Source organism: Lactuca saligna, chromosome 3 (assembly GCF_052625555.1).
Source record: "Lactuca saligna cultivar CGN05327 chromosome 3, ASM5262555v1, whole genome shotgun sequence".
Lineage (NCBI taxonomy): Eukaryota > Viridiplantae > Streptophyta > Magnoliopsida > Asterales > Asteraceae > Lactuca > Lactuca saligna.
In genome coordinates, this window is record NC_136419.1 from 24,531,269 (window position 1) to 24,552,814 (window position 21,546).

The 21,546-nt window shown below is 36.2% G+C and overlaps 2 protein-coding genes across 2 annotated transcripts; both read right to left on the reverse strand.

Moving 5' to 3' along the window:
- Positions 1-16,858: 16,858 nt before the first annotated feature.
- LOC145034815 (flowering-promoting factor 1-like protein 3) lies at positions 16,859-17,605 on the reverse strand. Its single transcript, XM_078983333.1, has one exon. The coding sequence runs from the start codon at positions 17,509-17,511 to the stop codon at positions 17,191-17,193; it is 321 nt and encodes a 106-aa protein (XP_078839459.1). The 5' UTR covers positions 17,512-17,605; the 3' UTR covers positions 16,859-17,190.
- A 1,264-nt stretch (positions 17,606-18,869) lies between these two features.
- On the reverse strand, positions 18,870-19,671 carry LOC145033470 (flowering-promoting factor 1-like protein 3). The gene has a single exon (XM_078982074.1). It carries the CDS (start codon positions 19,572-19,574, stop codon positions 19,233-19,235), a length of 342 nt encoding a protein of 113 aa, XP_078838200.1. The 5' UTR covers positions 19,575-19,671; the 3' UTR covers positions 18,870-19,232.
- Positions 19,672-21,546: the final 1,875 nt, after the last annotated feature.

Sequence of the window (21,546 nt, forward strand, 5' to 3'; positions counted from 1 at the left end):
TGGGATATATTATTTTAGTGACATTAGAGAAATCAAAAATCTCAAAAAAAAAATAAACTGGATCTCTTTGGGAAGAAATGCCTTGGCTGTAGACAATTTCATAAAAGATCACACAAAAATAAAAAGAGAGATTTCCTTAGGTAACCAGTAAGTTCTTGAATATATAATTCACCGTCAATTCATTTTTGGTGTTAGATATTGGGTTTCACTCAGCATGTGGTAAACGTATCTAAGATCACAAACACAGATGTTGTGTAACCATAAACCTCAGTGGTAAAGACCGAGAGTCTCAAGGGTTACATTGGTGAACCGAAAGTAGATGGAGAATATAAGGAGGTGGCTAAAGAACCAAATGTACCTTCTGCTAGATAATCCTGACCGAGCAGAGAAACTCTTAACTCATATGAGAAGAGTAAGGTAGCTCTAGACCGAGTAGTATAAATTAGCTTGATTTGGAAGAAACGATAGGTGTTGATCGAATCATTAAGGCCTACTCAAGATCGTAGAGGCTTAAGACAACATGCAACAACATGCTTCTAGGGACCCTTAACTAGTTCATTTTGAAATTGAATCATACATTCCTTAGATCCACAGTCGGTTATATGGGTATTCATATCACCTAAGAAGAATAAAGAAACAGACCAAACAAACCGAACAAACAATCGAGACAAATAAAACTTAGCGAAAGTTTTGAATTTTTCTGAAAAAATAATAATAAAAACAAAAATATAAAATGTTTTTGGATTTTTGAAATTTTCTGAAAAAGAATAAAAACAGAAAGATAAAATATTTTTGGATTTTTGAAATTTTCTGAAAAAGAATAAAAACAGAAAGATAAAATAATTAAGTTCAAATCAAAAGAAAGATATGCACGAAATATACAACCGAAACCTTATCTTTAAATGAGTGAAGCGAAATAGACCGAGCATTCGGTTCATTTCGGTTCCAGAAAATTATGGAGCCGAGATAGAGCGAGCGGTCTGTCCATTTCGGTTCCTTAAAAGTCTAGAGCCGAAATAGACCGAGCAGTCTATCCATTTCGGTTGTCTAATTTTAAATGAGAGATTTGAGGATTCGGTATCGACTCTCCTTCCATCGTGCCCAAGCCTTGTAAGATTTTGTTAAAGGTTGCTTCTGGTAAGGCTTTAATAAAGATGTCAGCCAGTTGATCAGCAGATCGAACAAAGTGTACTTCCACGTTCCCGTCTTCTACATGATCCTTGATGAAATGATACCTAAGTGCAATGTGCTTGGTTTTTGAGTGTTGCACTGGATTATGACAAATCCTAATTGCACTTTCAGAGTCGGAATAGAGAGGAATCTTCTTCATACTCAGCCCATAATCTCTTAGTTGACTTTGAATCCAAACCACTTGAGAGGTGCAAGATGTTGCAACAATGTATTCAGCTTCGGTTGTGGATAACGAAACACAGGTTTGTTTCTTGGACTGCCAACTAACAAGTTTTCCGTCAAGAAATTGGCATCCACCTGTAGTACTCTTTCTGTCCATTCAACATCCTCCTAGATCAGCATCAGAAAAGGCTTGGATGAAGAATCCAGATCTTGCAGGATACCAGAGACCGAGAGATGAAGTTTTCTTCAGATATCGAAAAATGTTCTTCACAGCAAGCATGTGAGGTTCTCTAGGATTGGCTTGAAACCTGGCACAGTAACAAACAGAAAACATAATATCTGGTCTACTAGCTGTTAGATACATAAGGGACACTATCATTTGACGATAAAGTGTTATATCCACAGAAGGTTTCTCCGGAGATGGGGTTAGCTTAGTGCCAAATGCCATAGGAACCTTCACTTTTGAATCACCCTTCATTCCAAATTTTGTCAGTAAGTTCTTGGTGTATGCCTCCTAGTTTATAAAGATACCTTTTGGTCCCTGTCTAATGTTTAAACCAAGAAAAAAAATTGGACCTATTGCGCTCATTTCAAATTTCATCTCCATCAACTTTCTGAATTCAGCTGTTAAGCTAGGATTCGTAGAGACGAAGATGATATCATCAACATAAGTTTGAACGATAATTAGATGTTCGCCTTCTTTCTTTCGGAAGAAGGTAGGGTCAACCGAACCTTGCTTAAATTTTGACATTTTTAGAAAACGAGTTAAGGTTTCATACCAGGCTCTCGGTGCTTGCTTTAATCCATAGTCTGCTTTATCCAACACATAGCAATGATTATGGAATTTCTCGTTCACAAACCCAGGCGGTTGCTCAACATAAACTGTTTCTTCTAATTCTCCATTCAAGAAGGCACATTTGACATCCATTTGGAAGACTTTGAAGTTTTTATGAGCAGCATATGCCAAGAAGATCCTTACTGATTCCAACCTAGCTACCAAAGCAAAGGTTTCCTCATAATCTATCCCTTCTTCTTGACAATATCCTTTCACCACCAATCGATCCTTGTTGCGAATGACATTCCCTTCTTTATCTAATTTATTTCTGAAGATCCACTTCAAGCCAACTACAGATGCATCCTTTGGTATAGGTATCAACCTCCAAACTCGGTTACGTTTAAACTCATGAAGCTCATCTTGCATTGCCTGGACCCAAACTGAATGATCAAGTGCAGCATTTACAGTTTTCAGTTCAATCTTGGAAACAAATGAATTAAACATGCAAAATTCAATTATAGAGAATAATGCAGTTTGTTTCGCTTTTAATTGAGAACGAGTAAGGACTTTTTCTGAAGTTTCACCAATAATATGTGCTTTGGGATGGTCTTTGGTCCATTTCACCAATAGAGGATAATTTGGGTCATATGTTGGATCCAATTCAGCATTCACTTCGACTTCGGCTTCAGATAGATCACCCTCGCCTTCGTCAGTTGTACTTTCGGTCTCTTTCTCCCCCTCGACCGGCGAAGTATAATCTGTGTCTTCACTAATGGTCGCATTCTGTGTTGGAGTAGAACTCTCCCCTCGGTTGTACTACCGATAGGTTGATGTTGAGCAGAACCATCCTCTTTTTCTGAGTCTTTATGAGATGGAGACAAGATTGAATCCTCCCCCTCGAAATATGCTTTGTTTGTTTCTGATGCTGTTGAACTTTCCCCTTGAAATGGTGGATTGCTCTTAGCAGTTGGAGGTTCATTTTCCATCTCTTTAGCAGCTTTATCGATAATTTTCCTGATTCTGGAAAAATGTCTCCCAGGTCACTTTCACTCCTTTGAACTTTCTTCATATAACTATCGTCGAAGGTGACATAATAGGTTTCTTTAATTCGTTTGGAGCGTTTACTCAACACTCTGTATGCTTTCGATGTTAGTGAGTAACCCAAAAAAATTCCTTCATCGGCTTTGACATCAAACTTATTTCGGTTCTCTTTAGAGTTGAAAATAAAACACCTTGAGCCGAATATGTGGTAAAACTTGACATTTGGCTTTCGGTTGTTCAAGATATCATATGGAGTAATTGAGAATCTCTTGTTTAGCAAGGACCGATTTTGAGTATAGCATGCAGTTGCAACAGCATCAACCCAGAAGTATAATGGAAGTGAAGCAAAACTGACCATGGTTCTAGCTACTTCACACAAAGACCAGTTTCGTCTTTTAACAATCCCATTCTGTTGTGGTGTATAAGGGGCCGAAAAATTATAAGTTATTCCGTTGTCATCCAGAAAGCTCTCAAAATCACTATTCTTGAATTCCAGACCATTGTCACTTCAGATATTTTGCACTATTTTCCTCAGTTGTACTTCCACTTGCTTGATGAATGTTTTCAACTTAGAAGTTGCATATGATTTCTGTTTAAGAAAGAAAACACAAGTGAAGCGTGAAAAGTCATCTACAAGTACAAGAATATACTTACTTCCACCAAAGCTTTCAATAGTCGAATGTCTACATAAGTCGATGTGCAAGAGTTCAAGAGCTTCAATTATCTTCGTATTGATTCAAGTAGGGTGGCTCTTTCTGCTTTGTTTTCCCATTTCACATGCTGCATACAAATGGTCCTTGTCGAACTTGAGAAGAGGAAGTCCACAAACATGATCACCAAGCACCAACTTATTAATGTCTTTAAAGTTCGGGTGCGATAGTCGTCTATGCCACAACCAGCTACCATCTGTATTTGCCTTTGTCAGCAAACATATTGCTGGTTTTCCTCGTATGGGATTGAGATTTAAAGGATACATCTCTCCCTTACGTTCATATTTCAACAGAACCTTCTTGGATTGTTTCTCAATTATCTCATAGCCCTCATCATCAAATGATACTTTTAGACCTATGCCCACAACTAATTGTGGCACACTAATGTGGTTGTGCTGCAAACCTTCTACATAAGCCACTTTCCGAATCATGAAGTCACCATTTGTTATCATTCCATATCCCTTGATTGTGCCATATGAGTTATTTCCATATTTCACACAGCCACCATCTTTCAAAGATCGAAACTCCCTCAGTTCCTCCTTCCTACCTGTCATGTGAAGCGAGCAACCACTATCTATATACCATTCTTCATCGAACTACTCATCACTGATTACCTGCAAATTCAAGCAGATTTAGGAACCCAAAGTCGCTTGGGTCCTTGTGTGTTTTTCACAGAAAAAGGAATTGCAGTAGAAATATCAACCAAGTATGTTCTTTTTACTAAGGTGGTTTGATATTTTCTTTTAATTGTATAAACTTTGATTTTGGTTTTATCTTGTTTAAATTTGAATTCGTTGGTTAGTTTGTTTGATGGCATTTGACACCTAGGATCAGCTGATGACTTCTTATTATTGATCTTAGAATCAAACGTTGTCTTTCCTTTTCCTTTGATGTCTTCCCTAGAATATGATTTGCCTTGGGACTTGGTGTAACCGAAACTTGACTGAGGACCGAAACTGGGTTTAGAACTTGTTGGGGAACCGAAACTGGACTTAGGACCAAAACTGGTCTGCGGACTGAAAGTGGACTTTCAATTTTGAGTGACGTTCGGACCGAATCTGGTCTGTGGACCGAAAGTTCAGTTCTTATACTTAGAGTAGTAAGATCTTGGGCTGAAATTTTCCTTTACCTTTTCCTTTCCTTTGTCCGTTGAGATCTTCTTAGGAGGAATATAGTTAGGATTTTGGGAATGCCAGTAACTCTTTCGCTCATTCAGATTCTTTGCATATCTTTGATTTCTTAAGCATTTCTGTTCAGCTAGCTCCTTCTGCAATTTGTGGATATTGAAGCTAGCCTTCAATTTCTCTTTTGGAGTTTTGGTTGTTTTGAATCGAACTTTCGGTTCTTCTTTTGGTTCCATAGGGATTTCTTTGGTTCCACTTGTGCTTGGTTTGTCAAAACTTGAGGGTTTGTTTGTTGGTTTAGCTACGTATCTTCCTTTAACTCTCTAAGATGTCTGCTCAGATCAGCCTACAGTTTTGTCTGCATTATCAATAGGAGCAAACCAGAAGAAATCTTCGCACCCTTCTGCATTGTCTTTTTCCACCAAGACTCTTAGTTCTGCTGTTTGTCTAGGAGTTACTCCTTTAGATGCATATACCTAATTCGGCACAGTTTGAACCTTTTGATAAACCACCGCCTTTTCTTTGAGCTTATTTTCCTTATCCTTTGCTAAACGAGCAAATTCTACTGAATTTTCTGAGATTAGTGGTTTCTCATTCTCAGTTTCGCTCTTCATAAACTCAGAGCAGTCAACTACGTCTTCCACAGATATCTCGCTCATCTCACTTTCTTCATCAAATTTAGACGTATTTTCTAAGTCTATTTTATTTTCAGAAGCTAGTTTGGCATTGGATTGGTCAAATGAGTGAATTGTGTCCGACTTAATTTTCAACTTATCATTTTCATCTAATATGTCTTTTAACATGCATTTGTGTTCCTTTGAATCAATGAAGGTTTCTATTTTATCCAGTCCAATTTTATAGGACATGGACGTCTCTTCTAATGATACTTATGATTCTCATTCTACTATGACCTCGTCTTCCTTAAATTCAAGGAATGGCAAAATCATCTTTTGAATTTTCTTTCTTATCTCACAACTTAAATGCAATTGAGCTATATTAGTATATAAACGCTTAGCAATTAAACAAAAAAAAATTCTCTGTTTTAATAACTTTAAATTGTCTTTTTGCAAATAAAAACTTTCATCCCTAGCTCTAATTAACTCTGCCTCCTTCAGCTTAATCACATCCTTTTCTCCTCACTCTTCGAAGACACCCTGCTGAGTTGGTCAGTTAGGTTAGAATTCGCTAAGCGAGTTTGCATGGGACTACCACTTAAGTTAGTGAATTTAAATTTTAATTCATTTAATTCTTCTTCATAATTGGTTATTGTAACTTTAAGTGATTCAAGGATGGATTGTACCTTTTTGATCAAACGATTGCAATCGTTGATCTGCTCACTGACGGGCTTTGTTGCAAAACATTTGTTTTCAGTCAGGTTCGGTTTCTCATCTGCGCTCTCGGTTGATGATCCAGCGGTGACCATTAAGCACTTCCCAGCCGAACCTACTAACTTTGCTACATAAGCCTTTCCATGAGAGGGCTTTCTCACCTCTTCATCTTCAGAGTCGGTTGACCAAACTTCCACGCCACTGAACCCATCTTCATCAGCATCTTCCTGCATAATCAAAGCATTCATAGTACCTTTTGCATCGTTAGCTGTCTTCTTGTTCTTGATTTCTTCCAGCATGCATATGTAGTACGCCTCATCATCTTCACCATCTCTTTTCTCAGCCATTTTTCTCAGCATGCAATCCTTGGCAAAGTGGTTCTTGCCATGACAGTAATTGCAGTCGTATCCAGAGTCTCCTTCAAGTTTGATCTCCCTCTTGTCTTCATCCTTTTGAGAAGAGATCTTCACTTCATCCTTTAGCTTTTCAAAGCTGTATCTTCCCTACCAATTTCGGTTCTTGCTGACCGGAAATTTTCTTCTTGCAAACTTCTTTGGATTGGTGACCATCATAGCATACTCCTCACTTGTAAGGTCACACTGAGACAAATCCAACTCTTCTTCTTCTTCTTCTGCAATACCTTTTGCTTTTGAGACAAGAGCCAACGATCCTACACCAGAAACCACTTTTGATTCTTTGGTTACGACACTTTCATGGGACTTAAGTATTCCCACCAGCTTCGCTAGCGAGTAAGACTTGAATTGTTCATTCAATTTTAAAGCAAAAACCACAGCCATCCATTCCGGTCTGAGTCCGTTCATGAACGTTACTTTCTGCTCAATCAACTTCCTCTCTATTCCATGCTTTATCATCTTACTTAAGAGATGATTGAACCGATCAAAAGGTCTGAATTAGCTTCTCTTCAGGTTTCTGCTCGAAAACTCCAAATTCTGACAGTAGCAAGGTTTAAATGGAGTGTTCTAGATCTTCATTAGTCGAGTAAAGCTCCTTCAACCTATCCCAGATTTCTTTAGCCGTCGTGCATGAACCGACCAACCGAAAAGTGTCAGATTGCAAAGCGAATCTTATCATTCTCATGGCCTTCACGTTACACAACAACTTGTCTTTTTCATCTTGTGGCATCTTCTGTTCATCAGCAATCAACTTGTTATATTCCTTTTGCGTCTTGACGGTTGTGTTTGTTCCCGAATGAATAAACGGCCCAAGAGTGATAGCTTCCCAGATGAGATAACCGTTTTCTTCAAATCCAACCCAATATTCTTCGAAGTGATGTGCCCATACTTCGTAGTCTTGAGTGTAAAGAATGGGTATCTTGGTTGTAGATCCAATGTTGTTTGAGATGTTGATGGGATTTTTTTGTGAATCTTCGTGAGACATGGTGAGCTTTTAGAATCAAACCTATAAACTTGAGATTAGGGTTTTATCGAAAACAAATTTGTCGTCGAAACAAAGAAGATGGCTTGTTATTTATACGATAAAAGCGGAAACCCTAAGGAATTCTGATTACAGAAGGAATGTGTATTAATCACATAGTCTCCTGCTCTGATACCAATTGTTAGAGCGTAGTTCTATCAAAATCAATTGATTCTAAACATGCGAACAAATAAGTACGTAAAAGTAAATATGAATATGGCTTGAATACGTTGAATGATTAATGCTTCAACACATCAGAATAGCTCGATTAAGAACTTCGACTGTAGAGGTGTTTTAGGGTTACAAAACTCAAGCGTAATTAAAAGGACGTCTAACAATAATGCATACATGCATATATATATATATATATATATATATATATATATATATATATATATATATATATATATATATATATATATATAGGGGAGGGTTCAATTGAGAAAAAGAAAAAGGTTGACAATGGGGGAATCATTCTCAGCCAATCATTTATTTTTGCCGAAAAAGGCTCCAACGTACCGGTGGAAATAGGAAACGAATGCACATGTGTTTTCCAACATAACATATTTCCTTAAACTATGCTAATCATTACCTTAATATATACAAAAACATAGTTTTTTTTGTTTTTTTTTATTTTTATAAGCTATTTTTATCAAAAAATGATTTTAAATATACCAAAATTCAAGATTTTTTATTCTCTACAAATAGACATCCATATTGATATAGTTTTAAGATAAAATAAAAAAATTATTTTTTTATATTTTCAGCTATCGTCATTCATAGGGATGAGCAAATGGACCGGGGAACCGGCCGGAACCGGCACCGGAACCGGAACCGGCACCAAAACCGGAACCGGATGGAACCGGTCGGGCCGGGACCGGGACGTTATTTTTGTAGATTTTTGGAACCGGGAACCGGTAGGAACCGGAACCGATATAACCGGAACCGGTAGAACCGGCAAAAACCGGAACCGTATGATGATATTTTTCAAGGACCGGTTCCAACATTTGAAGACACGGCAAGAACCGGTAGGAACCGGGAACCGGTAGAACCAGACCGATAGAACCGCCGGGCCGGTTCGGTTCTTGATTTTGGCCGAAGCCGGTTCCCGGTTCCGGTCCGGTTCCGGCCGGTTCCGGCCGGTTCGGTCCTTTTGCTCATCCCTAGTCATTCATAAATGAATAACAATGCATTAGAATTTATTACAGTACATTCGTTATTCACTTATGAATAAAAAAGTCAGATTTTTTTACAATTTAAGTATCATTCATATATGAATATAGCATATAATAAACATAGTATATTCATATTTTAATATTGGACGATGAATTCACTTGTGAATATTAACATAGTATATTCACTTGTGAATATTAGATGGTATATTCACTTATGAGTATTAAATGATATTTCATATGTGAATATTACATAGTATTACATGGTATATCACATATGAATATTACAGAGTATATTCACTTGTGAATATTAGATGATATATTCACTTATGAATATTACACAGTATATTCACATATGAATATTACAAGGTATATTCACTTATGAATATTGAAGGTATTTTGAAAAATATATATAATTTTTATATGCTATTCACATATGAATAACATACAGACTTGCATATTTGTTTTGTGTTTTTAATAATCATATACTGATTCAGGTGAGAAAACATATTCATATGTGAATATAACGTGGTAATTTAGTTTATGCGTTTCATCAAACAGTTAGAGTGCAAACAAGTTAACTATTTTAAAAATGTTAAAAACATCAAGTTATCAATTCCAAATCATCATATACTTTCGATTTCGACTTCAGATGCGACATCCTATCTCTGATCGATTTCTCAATTTGATTTTGATTTCCGAAAATCCGATTGGGAACCTGTGAGTACCGATTCTAAGTCCCTCAATGTCGATTGTGATTGCGAGTCCAGAACTCCGATTCCAATTTCATAAACAGCGAAGAAATTCCGGTTTAATTGAAGAAATCTGGATGATTATTGAAGGTTGGAGGAAAAATTTTGATGATGAACAAACAGTTATTGAATTCTCTATAGTTACGTATTTGAGATTGAAGGTTATTACGATATTTACAAGTTTGCCACCGTGTCTTTTATGCTTAGATTAAATGAGTGGCTGAGAATGATTCCCCCATTCTCAACCTTTTTTATTTTCTCAATTGAACTCACCTCTATATATATATATATATATATATATATATATATATATATATATATATAGTCTAACCCTAAGAGATAATCACGGATGGACAGGCCCAATCCGGATATATACAAAAAGCCCTAAGACGCAACACAATAAGGCCCAACAGTATCCACTCCCTTTTTAAAGAATGCTTAGTACTCCTTCCTAACCAATATCAGATTAGGTGTAACCCACCTTCACCTCCTATTATAGCGTTCGACGTCCTCATAGAACACATCGACCCGTGGATTTGTACCTTATTTAAAGGCACTAACTAATATGGCTGCCTCATTTGGCATCCTCCATCCTTTGAAATCGATAACCGTCCAAACCATAACCTCTTTGTGTGTGTTTTGAGTGAATCCATCTTTGTGAAGATTGAAGGAAGAAAGAGTTCATCTTGTGGTTTGTGAGCTTGGTTATAGCTTAGATCCAACATTTTCATCACATTTATGGCCTTTTGGAGGTATAAAGTCTTAAACTTGCTCACCATCTTCACTAGATCTTGTTCTAGGTGTAACATCCCTCATCGACACGTATCACAATATTTTCCGCTTTGGGCTCCAACGTGAAAACTTGCCAGGGGGTGACCCATCCCTGAATTGCCCTCACCCGGGCATGATTAACTGTAATGTTCTTATGGGATCTGCTGCCCTCACAACTTTAAAACTCGTTGTGTCAAGGAAGGTATCCACACACCTTATATAGAAATGTTTCTCTCTTCTTCCAAGCCGATGCAGGATCAAGTGCAACCCACCTTCACCCACCATTATAGTGTTCGATGTCCTCGTCGATCACATTGCCCCATACCCATCTTTGATACCACTTTTAACATCCCCTCCGGCACGTATCATAATATTGTCCGCTTTGGGCTCCCGGTGTGAAAAATTCCGAGGAGGTCACCCATCCTAGAATTGTTCTCGCCAGCGGACACTTAACGGCAGAGTTCTTATGGGATCTACTACCGTCACGGATTTAAAACGCGTTGTGATAGGAATGCTTAGTTCTCCTTCCCAGCCAATGTCGGATCACGTGCAACCCACCTTCACCTCCCATTATAGGGTTCAACGTTCTCTTCGAACACATCGACCTGTGGATTTGTACCCTATTTTAAGGCACTAACTAATATGGCTACCTCATTTGGCATCCTCCATCCTTTGAAATCGATAACCATCCAAACCATAAACTCTTTGTGTGTGTTTTGAGTGAAGCCATGTTTATGAAGATTGAAGGAAGAAGGAGTTCATGTTGTGGTTTGTGAGCTTGGTTCCAACTTAGATCCAAAATCATCATCACATTTATGGCCTTTTGGAGGTATAAAATCTTAACCTTGCACACTGTTTCACTAGATCTTTTTCTAGGTGTAACATCCCCCATCGGCACGTATCACAATATTTTCCACTTAGGGCTCCCGCCACGAAAACTTCCCAGGGGGTCACCCATCCCTGAATTGCTCTTGCCATGGCATGCTTAACTGAATAGTTCTTATGGGATCTGCTACCCTCACAGCTTTAAAACGCGTTGTGTCAAGGAAGGTATCCACACACCTTATAAGGAAATGTTTCGTTCTCCTTCCAAGTCGATGTAGGATCAAGTGCAAACCACCTTCACCTACCATCATAGGGTTCAATGTCCTCATCGAACATATCAACCCGTACCTTATCTTTGATACCATTTATAACATCCCCCTCCGACACGTATCACAATATTGTCCGCTTTAGGCTCCCGATGCGAAAACTTCCCAGGGGGTCACCCATCCTAGAATTGTTCTGGTCAAGGGACACTTAACTACATATTTCTTATGGTATTTACTGCCCTCACGACTTTAAAATGCGTTGTGATAGGGAAGGTATCCATTCCTTTTTTAAATAATGCTTTGTTCTCCTTCCCAGCCAATTTGTAACATCTCCCACCGGTACATATCATAATATTATCCGCTTTGGGATCCCGACACGAAAACTTCCTAAGGGGTCACCCATCTCTGAATTGCTCTAACTTGGGCATGCTTAACTATAGAGTTCTTATAGGATCTGCTTCCATTACGACTTTAAAACGTGTTGTGTCAAGGAAGGTGTCTACAACCCTTTTAAGGAGTGCTTAGTTCTCCTTCTCAACTGATGTGGAATCAGGTGTAGCTAACTAGGTGGGTTGCACCTTTTCTAACACAACACCTTTTAAAGTCGTGAGGGTAATAGATTCCATAAGAAATTTGCAGTTAAGAGTGCTCGGGCGAGAGCAATCCAGGGATAGGTGACCCCTTGGGAAGTTTTCGTGTCGGGATCCGATAATGGACAATATTTTGATACGTGCCATAGAGGGATGTTAAACTTGGTCATTTTACGAGCTTTTTAGCCTCGGTCTTCTTGTCCTTGAAGTTTGTGTGAACTCTAGAGCCTTTGAATGCATTATTTGGTTTCTAGAGAATGTTGTTGGTTGGAAAGTGGTCTTATATGACTTAGTATAGTGTCCATGCATTTGGTGCAACCATTAAGAACTTAGACTTATTGATCTTCACTTATTGGGGTGTCTTGATGGATAAAGTTAGAAACTTTATCCATCAAGACCTTAGGGAGTTCTAGATTGAGTTTTGGAGCTCTTAGGATTAGGGGTTAAGAGCTTAATCCATTAAGTTGTCCTAGTGCAGTTGCTACAATATGGTGGCAAGCTTGACACGACATGATGGTTAGTCTGAATGTGACTGCTTTTTCGTGAAGCTGCCATAACGAGGCCAATGGGTAGCCTGACATGGTTAACTTTGACCTTTGACTTTTTGACATGGTTAACTTTTGGTCAAATTTCTATTTTTAGAGTGTAGACCTTGGGTGTTTCGATGGGTGGGTTGTAGCATCAGTTTCACGTTTGTACGAGCTATGGTATATTTGATTTAAGTGTGATGTGAGTTATCTCACTATAAGATGTAGGATGCTAGCTGTCTTTACGACTCTTACATGTATGTTGGTCGAGTCCCATTTTGTATGTTAGGCGGTGCCCGTTATGTGAATCAATCGAGGCCCATGATGGGGCCCGATATATGAAGATGAGTGGGCTCATTATGCAAATTAGGTAGGGTCGTATGGTTATGTGATATTTTGGGTAAACTCACTAAGCTTTGTGCTTATGGTTTTATATTTAAATGTTTCACGTACATTGGTTCCAAAGAGAAGGGTCCGACTTGATTTCATTGCATCCCCCAGATTTTTATTCTGCATCGTCTTTTAATGACTCACTCTGATGTTTGAGTATACATTATACTTTGATTGTCTTTTGAACAAATGATTGAACGGTTTGGGTTGTTTTAAAAATGAAATTTTTACTTGGTATTTTGGAATGTTACACGTGAACTCCCTTGAGACATCTTAATTTCTTAATCCCAAAACCACTTGTCCATTTGTGTGGAAAGGGAGACGCTTAGAAAACAATTAGTTCTTTTTTTTTGGCATTTTCCTCCTTTTGAAATATGATTTTCCTTCTCCAATTCCAAGTATAGGATAACTTCATCCACCATGAATTTTTTATGAGTTTCCAAAACATACAAAGGTGTAAGTCTAAGTTGGATTGGACGTACATCCCTCATTCATATTTATGTCCAGAACCTTGTATCGCCACCGTTCCCCAATTTTGATTATTTTTTATTCTAAATCCATATCGATATCATATAAATCAGTGTATGAATAATTCTTTTAACAAGAAGAATGGGATGTTAATGAAAAAAGATAAAGAAAAGCTAGGGTTACAACATTTTTAGGCATTCTAGTTTAGGGCTACTACACCAATTTGTGTAGTCAATAATAGACCATCCTTTATCTCGAGTTTTAATCAAACTAAAAGTAGAAATTCGGATATCGCTAACCAAATCTTTGATGTTCCTTAATTTGCTATTGAAAACATAATTGTTTCTACAATTTCACATAACACATACAAACGCAATAAGATCACCTTTATACCCATTTGAGCCTTCTCTAGTATAACAGAACCAACTCAAACATGGAATATATAATTATTCGGATGAAAACACCACGATTTCGAACATCATACCACCATATGTTAAGGATAAATTTCACCTTTTTGGCTGGAGAACATTTAATAAAGAGGTATGATTCTGTGGCTTAAAGGGAAATTGGATGAATCCAAGTTGATCCTAGTTTGCTCAATATTGATACGCCTGGGTAGCCTACCAAGTTTCATTCGCCACACAATAATATTGACCTTCCATGGATCAATTCGATTTCCAAATAGTATCAACCTGGGTTATGATCTAGATACAATGACAGAATTATGATCAAAGTAAAGGGGTATCCCATTTTTTTAGGGTAGCCTAAATTTTTTTTTCGGGGTACTTAGGTTTCCCCAATTCGGTTTTGGTTTTAAACCACAAACCTTAATCGAATCATTAGCTAAGCTCAAGCCTTGTTATATAAACGTGAAGTTGAAGTATATTTTGATACTTGAATCGATGTGGGACTTAAAGTAGATATGAAATAAAACATGAGGTTAACAGGTTTGTATAACATATAAAAATGGTTAAATTTACATGTGTTTGACAATGTGGGATAAAATAGCTGGGAAAATAAAAACAAAGACAAACAAATTAGGGCTAGAATTGGTAGGCATCAATTTATTTTTTCACTAAACCATACACCATACTAGTTATAATTGGGACAAAAAAATTTATATCACTATCATACCAAGTATAGTTGGTACAAATTTGTTTGGGTACCAATAAATATACCACTATATATAGGGCTTTTGTGAATGACAGTTTCTACCAATAAATATAGCAATTTATGAAATTTCAATGAGGAGTTTTGTGACTAAAAGTTTTCTAATGGTTGAGATTGAAAATTCCTTCCAAAATGATATTATTAATTTCTATCATGATTTTATTAGTTAAGGCAGTGGGGGAATATTGAACACACCAATATAATTAAGACTTTAAACTTTATTAGTTCATTAAATGCTAACATCAAAGCTTAAATCATAACCACCAAACTTACTAAATTTTATATATATATATATATATATATATATATATATATATATATATATATATATATATATATATATATATATATATATATATATATCTTTACTACTTATAAAAGAAATCTAACTATTTCTATAAATAGATTGAATATAATAATATTATTTTTTAAGACGTCCAAACTATTAAGCTTGAAGTACAACCCATTTATAATATAATAATACTTTAACCTTATCCTTTATCCCTTAAAAATCTCGTATCAAATTAATAGAAAAAATAATTTGCAAATTGAACCCGTCAATCTCAACACTTCAGCCATTTGAAGCGGTCAATGTCAACAATTTATAGATGATCTTTTTTCTCACATTGGTAACAAGTCATCTCATAATATTTATCTTCGTAATCCCTTCAAAGTAAGAAATATACGCACACTCTCTCGAAGAACCCTAACCAGTAACCAAGACAGTATAACCATCACCACCACAGCCGCTCTGCCTCCTTCCGCCTTCAACCAACCATTATCACGACTACCGCCATTCCTCTCACCCACGGCATGAACTTTCTTTTGGAACATAACATTTTTCTTTAAAAAAATATCGTTGAAAGAAGCTATTTGTCCCCGCTGCTGTGCGCGGGTAACGGCTAGTATATATATATATATATATATATATATATATATATATATATATATATATATATATATATATAGTATGGTATTACTGTGGTATTGGATATTTTGTATCACTACATTACCAAGGTTTCGCAATTGGTATTGTACTACCAACCAAACATATTGGTTTTTCGTGTAAATGATATGTAAGGAGCAATAATCAATCCTAAGACATTTGCTTCAATAAGCATGCACCTTAACCAACATACCAATTGTTTGTTTGTGTTTATAAGTGAAATGATGCGTGTATACACACACACACACTTTCGAAAAAAAAAATTTAAGGGGCATCACAAGATCCCCTTGGATCTACCCCTGTCTAGAGATATAGTTACCACCAACTATTCTTCTAAAGTATGAAAGAGTAATCAATCATCAACTGTTTAGAAGTGTGGAAAGGCTATTGATATCAACATTGTTTTTGCCGAATGAGTTGTGTAAGAGGGTGTTTTGATAGGGAAAAAAAAAGATTATTGCTTATCCCCACCGCGAGCTATAAGCTAAGTTTAAATGCTCGGATAGGAAACATTAAAAATCAGTTTATTGTGGTGGGGAGAAGATAAATAAGCTACTTTTGAAAAGCTTTTCCTCATTGCTTAAAGCTTCTGGCTTATTTCTAATCCAAACACTTTTACAAATCTGTTTCTCACACCGCTATAAGTTAATAAGCTATAAACTAATTTATTCAAATTAACACTTGATCGACTCCAATATACCGTCCCTATATACATCGTAGGAATCAATAACTCCTCTCCAAAGACAATTATAACCCTTGTCTATTAGGATTTTTTTTATAAATATTGCCTATTAGGTTCTAAATGTCGGCTAATATTCGTAAGCATATATTACCCACATGTTTAAAGAAATTTAAACTCAGAATCTTAGGTATATCGGGATTAAAATTGACTGCTTATCATGTGAGCATTAGCTTGGACCACTAAAAAAGACTTATCTTTTATGGAAGAAAGATAATGGGTTTTTCCTTGCTATGAAATTATAAATTCATGAATACAAAGAAAATGTTTCATCAATATAGACTTGCTCAGCAGTTGCGACACACACACACACACACATATATATATATATATATATATATATATATATATATATATATATATATATATATATATATATATATATATATATATATATGTGTGTGTGTGTGTGTGTGTTTGTGTGAGTGTGTATGTGTATGTATATGTATATATATGTATTTATGTATGTACACATAGTTACACACAGAAGCTTGATTTCGATTACTGAAAATACCATACAAGATTTACAGACACATGATCATCATGCAACCCTTGAACTGTAAGCAATTAGCTTCTTAAACCCTAAAAAAAATTCAAACTTCAACTGCATCATGTACTCCAACATTCTTGGGGAGACCCGAAATCAAACTTGGACTTACTTTGTCAGCAGAGGTACTTTCACTCACACCCATCACAGAATGAAACAAACAAACCAATAAACCAAGAACACAACATAATGATCCTAACTAATAACGAGCCAACTAGCTAGCCTGCCAGTTCTCCGCATGGCCGGTTAGTTAGCTAGGTGATTATATATCTCTTACTTCAAACACATTCCGATTCTTGACGATTATATCGTACATATGCATGGGCTTGAGCTTTTTGAAATCTTTAGGTAGAGAAATTAGGTGCACAGTTGACCTTTTATGAAATTGAAAGAGATCAGGATCATCATAGTACCTCTCCCATCCGTATGACAACAACATTCTTTCCAGCGCCTCATACGAACTTACAACTTCGTTCGTGGCTACATGAACCAACACCTTACGTCGACCAGATCCCTGAAAGGAATCACTTCCAGGGTTCTCCAGTCGAACCACACCATTTTTGAAGACCCAAACACCAGACATGTCTTTAACTTTTAGTTTCCTACTTAGGAATTAAAGATTAAGGTTTGTAGGATACTTAGTGAGCAAGAATATGAATGTTTATGGGAGTAGTGGAGGTTTATATAAGGGTTTCTAGCTGCCCTAGGGTGGAGATCGAATATATACGTCTCAATCTTTAAGATAGTGCGGTGGGACCCATGAATGGATAAAGAAGAGACCCTTTGACATCAAGGCATCACATGCCCACGTGTTGATGTGTGGGGAAGGGTAGTTTTTGACGGAGGAGAATCCAAAATCTTTTTCCACGGCTTTATAAGACAACAGTGGTTTCTAGATCGATACCGCAGGCTTCTGAAACAACTGTATGGATCTTATGGTAGGACATATCTTTGGACCAGACTTTGATTGATATAACTGCCACACTACTTTTATTTTTATAGGACCAAACACTGTTTGTTGAAACTAATTGTTAAAATTAAACTTTATACAGTTTTTTAATAACAATTACCAACAATCTGCTTCCCCAATCCCTAGCTCTCTTTCCACCACCTCCTGCTACCTTCGGTTCATCTCAGTGCGACATCTATTTTTATAGTATCTCTAACTCTTCTTACATTTTGTTTCTATGCATGTATTTTAAGATTTTTCCCTTTTTACATTTTTTTTTAAATTCATTTTGGTGTGTCTGATTTGTGTGTGTTGAATGTCGATTCTAGACGCACCATTACCACCTAACATCCTTGGTGACACATATAAGCTTCAATTTTGACTTTCTCTGTATTTTCATATTTTAACTTTGTCTGTACCTATAAGTGGTTATAACTTCATTTCATTCAGTTGTACAGTCATTTATTTTTTTATACACAATTATAGCAATGACAAATTGACAATTGCTTTGTATTTAGATGATATTGGTTTAATTGGGCCCAATTGTCAAAATCAATGAAAATACTAGCTTCAGTGAATTTTGGGGTGCTTTTTAAAAAATAACTTGCACTCCATGTTTACTAATCGATTTTTCAAAATAAAAGAAAATTAGAATGCTACAGTAAACAAATTAACATAAGTATATTATTATTTTTTCCCTATTTAATCATTTTCAGGATCCATTGTACAGGGTGCAACCCTTAGTTTTAATAAGTTTATTACTTTTTAATGATAGTGCATATTGTTAGTATAATAAAAGTTTTTGTGATTTTCATTCATAATTAAAGAATGATCTTATTGAAAATCAAATATTCGTGAAAACCCAAAAACAAAAATTCAAACATATTTCCCAATATATTTTCACACACACACACACACACACAAAAAAAAAAAAAAAAAAAAAAAAAAAAAAAAAAAAAAAAAACGACTAAATAGCTTATTAAGACGCTGTATAAGAAGTCCATTATATTCGCTGGAGGGAAAAAAAAAATCTGACATACACACATATAGAAATTGGATTTAGATTAACAGTAAACAGCATACGTATACGAGTTTACTGGTACATGACCATCATGCATGCAACCATAGAACTGTACGGAATTACCTTCTTAAAACTTAGAAAAAATAACCTCCAACCACATCGATCATGTAGTCCAGCATTTGAGGAGACCCAAAGCCAAACTTGGACTTAGTGACCCATCACAGAAAATAAACAAACAAACCAATAAACTTCGAGATAAGAGAGTAAATCGCCAAGAACACAACATATTGATCCTAACATATAAACGAGCTAACTAGCCTGGCATGGCTGCTGGTTAGTTAGCTCGGTGATTATATATGTCTCTCACTTCGAACACATTGCGATTCTTGACGACTATATCATACATGTGCATGGACTTGAGCTTATTGAAATCTCTAGGGAGAGAAATTAGGTGCACAGATGACCTTTTGTGAAACTGAAATAGATCAGGATCATCGTAGTACCTCTCCCATCCGACTGATAACAAGATTCTTTCCAGAACCTCGTACGAGGTCACCACTTCGTTTGTGGCGACATGAACCAACACCTTACGTTGACCAGAACCCTTAAAGGAATCACTTCCAGGGTTCTCCACCAGTCGAACCACACCATTCTTGAACACCCAAACACCAGACATATCTTTAATTCTTGATTACCTACGTAGGATTTCCCGATTGATGTTTATATAAATCAAGGCTTATAGAACAAGAATATGAATGCTTCAAGATGGAGTGGAGGTTTATATAAGGCTTAGAGCTGCTAGGGTGGGGAATCTATACATATCTATCTATATGTATGTATATTACATTATAATCCTTAAGAATGCGTTTGGGACCCCATGAAATGGGTGAAGAAGAGACCCTATGTCTTCAGGGCATCACCTGCCCACGTGTTAATGTGTGGGGGAAGGAAAATTTTGGACGGAGGAGAATCCAAAATCTTTTTAGAAGTCTATACAAACCCCCACAAACACCAAGGGAATCTTAAGATTACATTGGTCGAGTGATTTCTGTAACAATCAATCTTCTGAAGCAACTGTATGGATTGTATGGTAGGCCATCCTTTGTGACCACATGTACATGGATTGATATTACTGCCACAGCTGACAGCTCTACTTGTGTAAGACCATAGTGTCCAGAGGTCTTTCTTAAAATTAAAGTTTATCGTCCCAAGACGGTATATTTAACAAGTAACAATAATACTAGTACAAAGTTCTTTTAGGCTTCTCGGAGTGGTGGCCACCACCCCCTTCCATGTCATCTTCTTCACTTGCTAAAGAGAGAAACTCGGTGAAGAGTTGCCGAGTTTCATAGAAAACCTCGATATGCAGAGGTGAAGGGGCGGTGTTCCCTGAGTTGCAAAGCTCTAGGTCACCCTCCATCTCACTCTTGCTGAGTTATACAATCGCATAAATCTAAAATATATTTATGTTACAAGGAAAATAGTGAACGGTTTATGGCACATTGATGTTTCTTGATTTTTTGAAAATTTTGTTTGCTCAAGAAATGGAATACTTCCTTTTAAGATCAAGATGCATATATTTTGTTAATATGGAGTTTCCTTGTGGCGTAAATAACTATAAGAAAAAAGGTAATTAGCAGCGACAAAAGTCGCCGGTAAAGAGCAAGAAAGTCGTCGGTTAAGGTAATAGCGGCGACATGTCGCTGGTAAAAGTTATCGATACTACTTTGTCGTTATTGATCAAAATGTCATTTTTTAATTTTTTTAATCAATGATTTTTTTATATAAAAAACTTGATACATAACGACATTAAATGCAGAAGAAAAATTACATATTAACATCCGATTAGATACCAAATACTATTATAATTAATTTCATACCAAAATAAACAACCAAAGTTTTACAATTCTAACAAGTAGCAAAGTTTCATTACAAGTGTAACATACAAAACACAAATTAATTATATGACGAAATATCATGTCCGTTCTCATTGTTTCCTTCTTGATCTTTCCTCGATTGAAAAAACGAATAAAGTTTATCCTACATGTTGGGTCGTTGAGCATTGTCTGTAGATTTTCTAACTACATAATAAATATCAACATAAATAAACTTATAAGTTAAATAATCAAACATAAACAAAAAATAGCAAAGTACATTGCTATTTCTTGCACTTAAATACAAGAAATATCAAAAGTACATTGCTATTTCTTGCACTTGGGACAAAAACACAATTATCAAATCAACATGCATTTATTGATGCCAAAGTACACTGCTACTTAAAAAAACAAACAAACAAAACAAAACAAAACAAAGTACATTGTTATTCATTGCACTTGGGATAAAAATTCAATTACCAAAGCTTTTAACAAATAATTACCACAAACAAAAATCACCAAATCAACATGTATTTATTGAAATTAAATAATCTTGTTTTACCTGTGATGGTGTGATGACTGTAGTGGTGGTTGTAATGGATGTGAAATCGATGGGATAGCAGAAGGTCACGTCGTTCTCTTAATACTTTCTCGAAAGTAACTCTTTCTTGAGTCTGTTTTAACTCTCTTTCCCCTTTTGGCCATTGAGTTTGTTCTAAGAGCTATTCCACTAACTGATTCTGTGTTTTCTAAAATTGATTAACAATTAAGTAT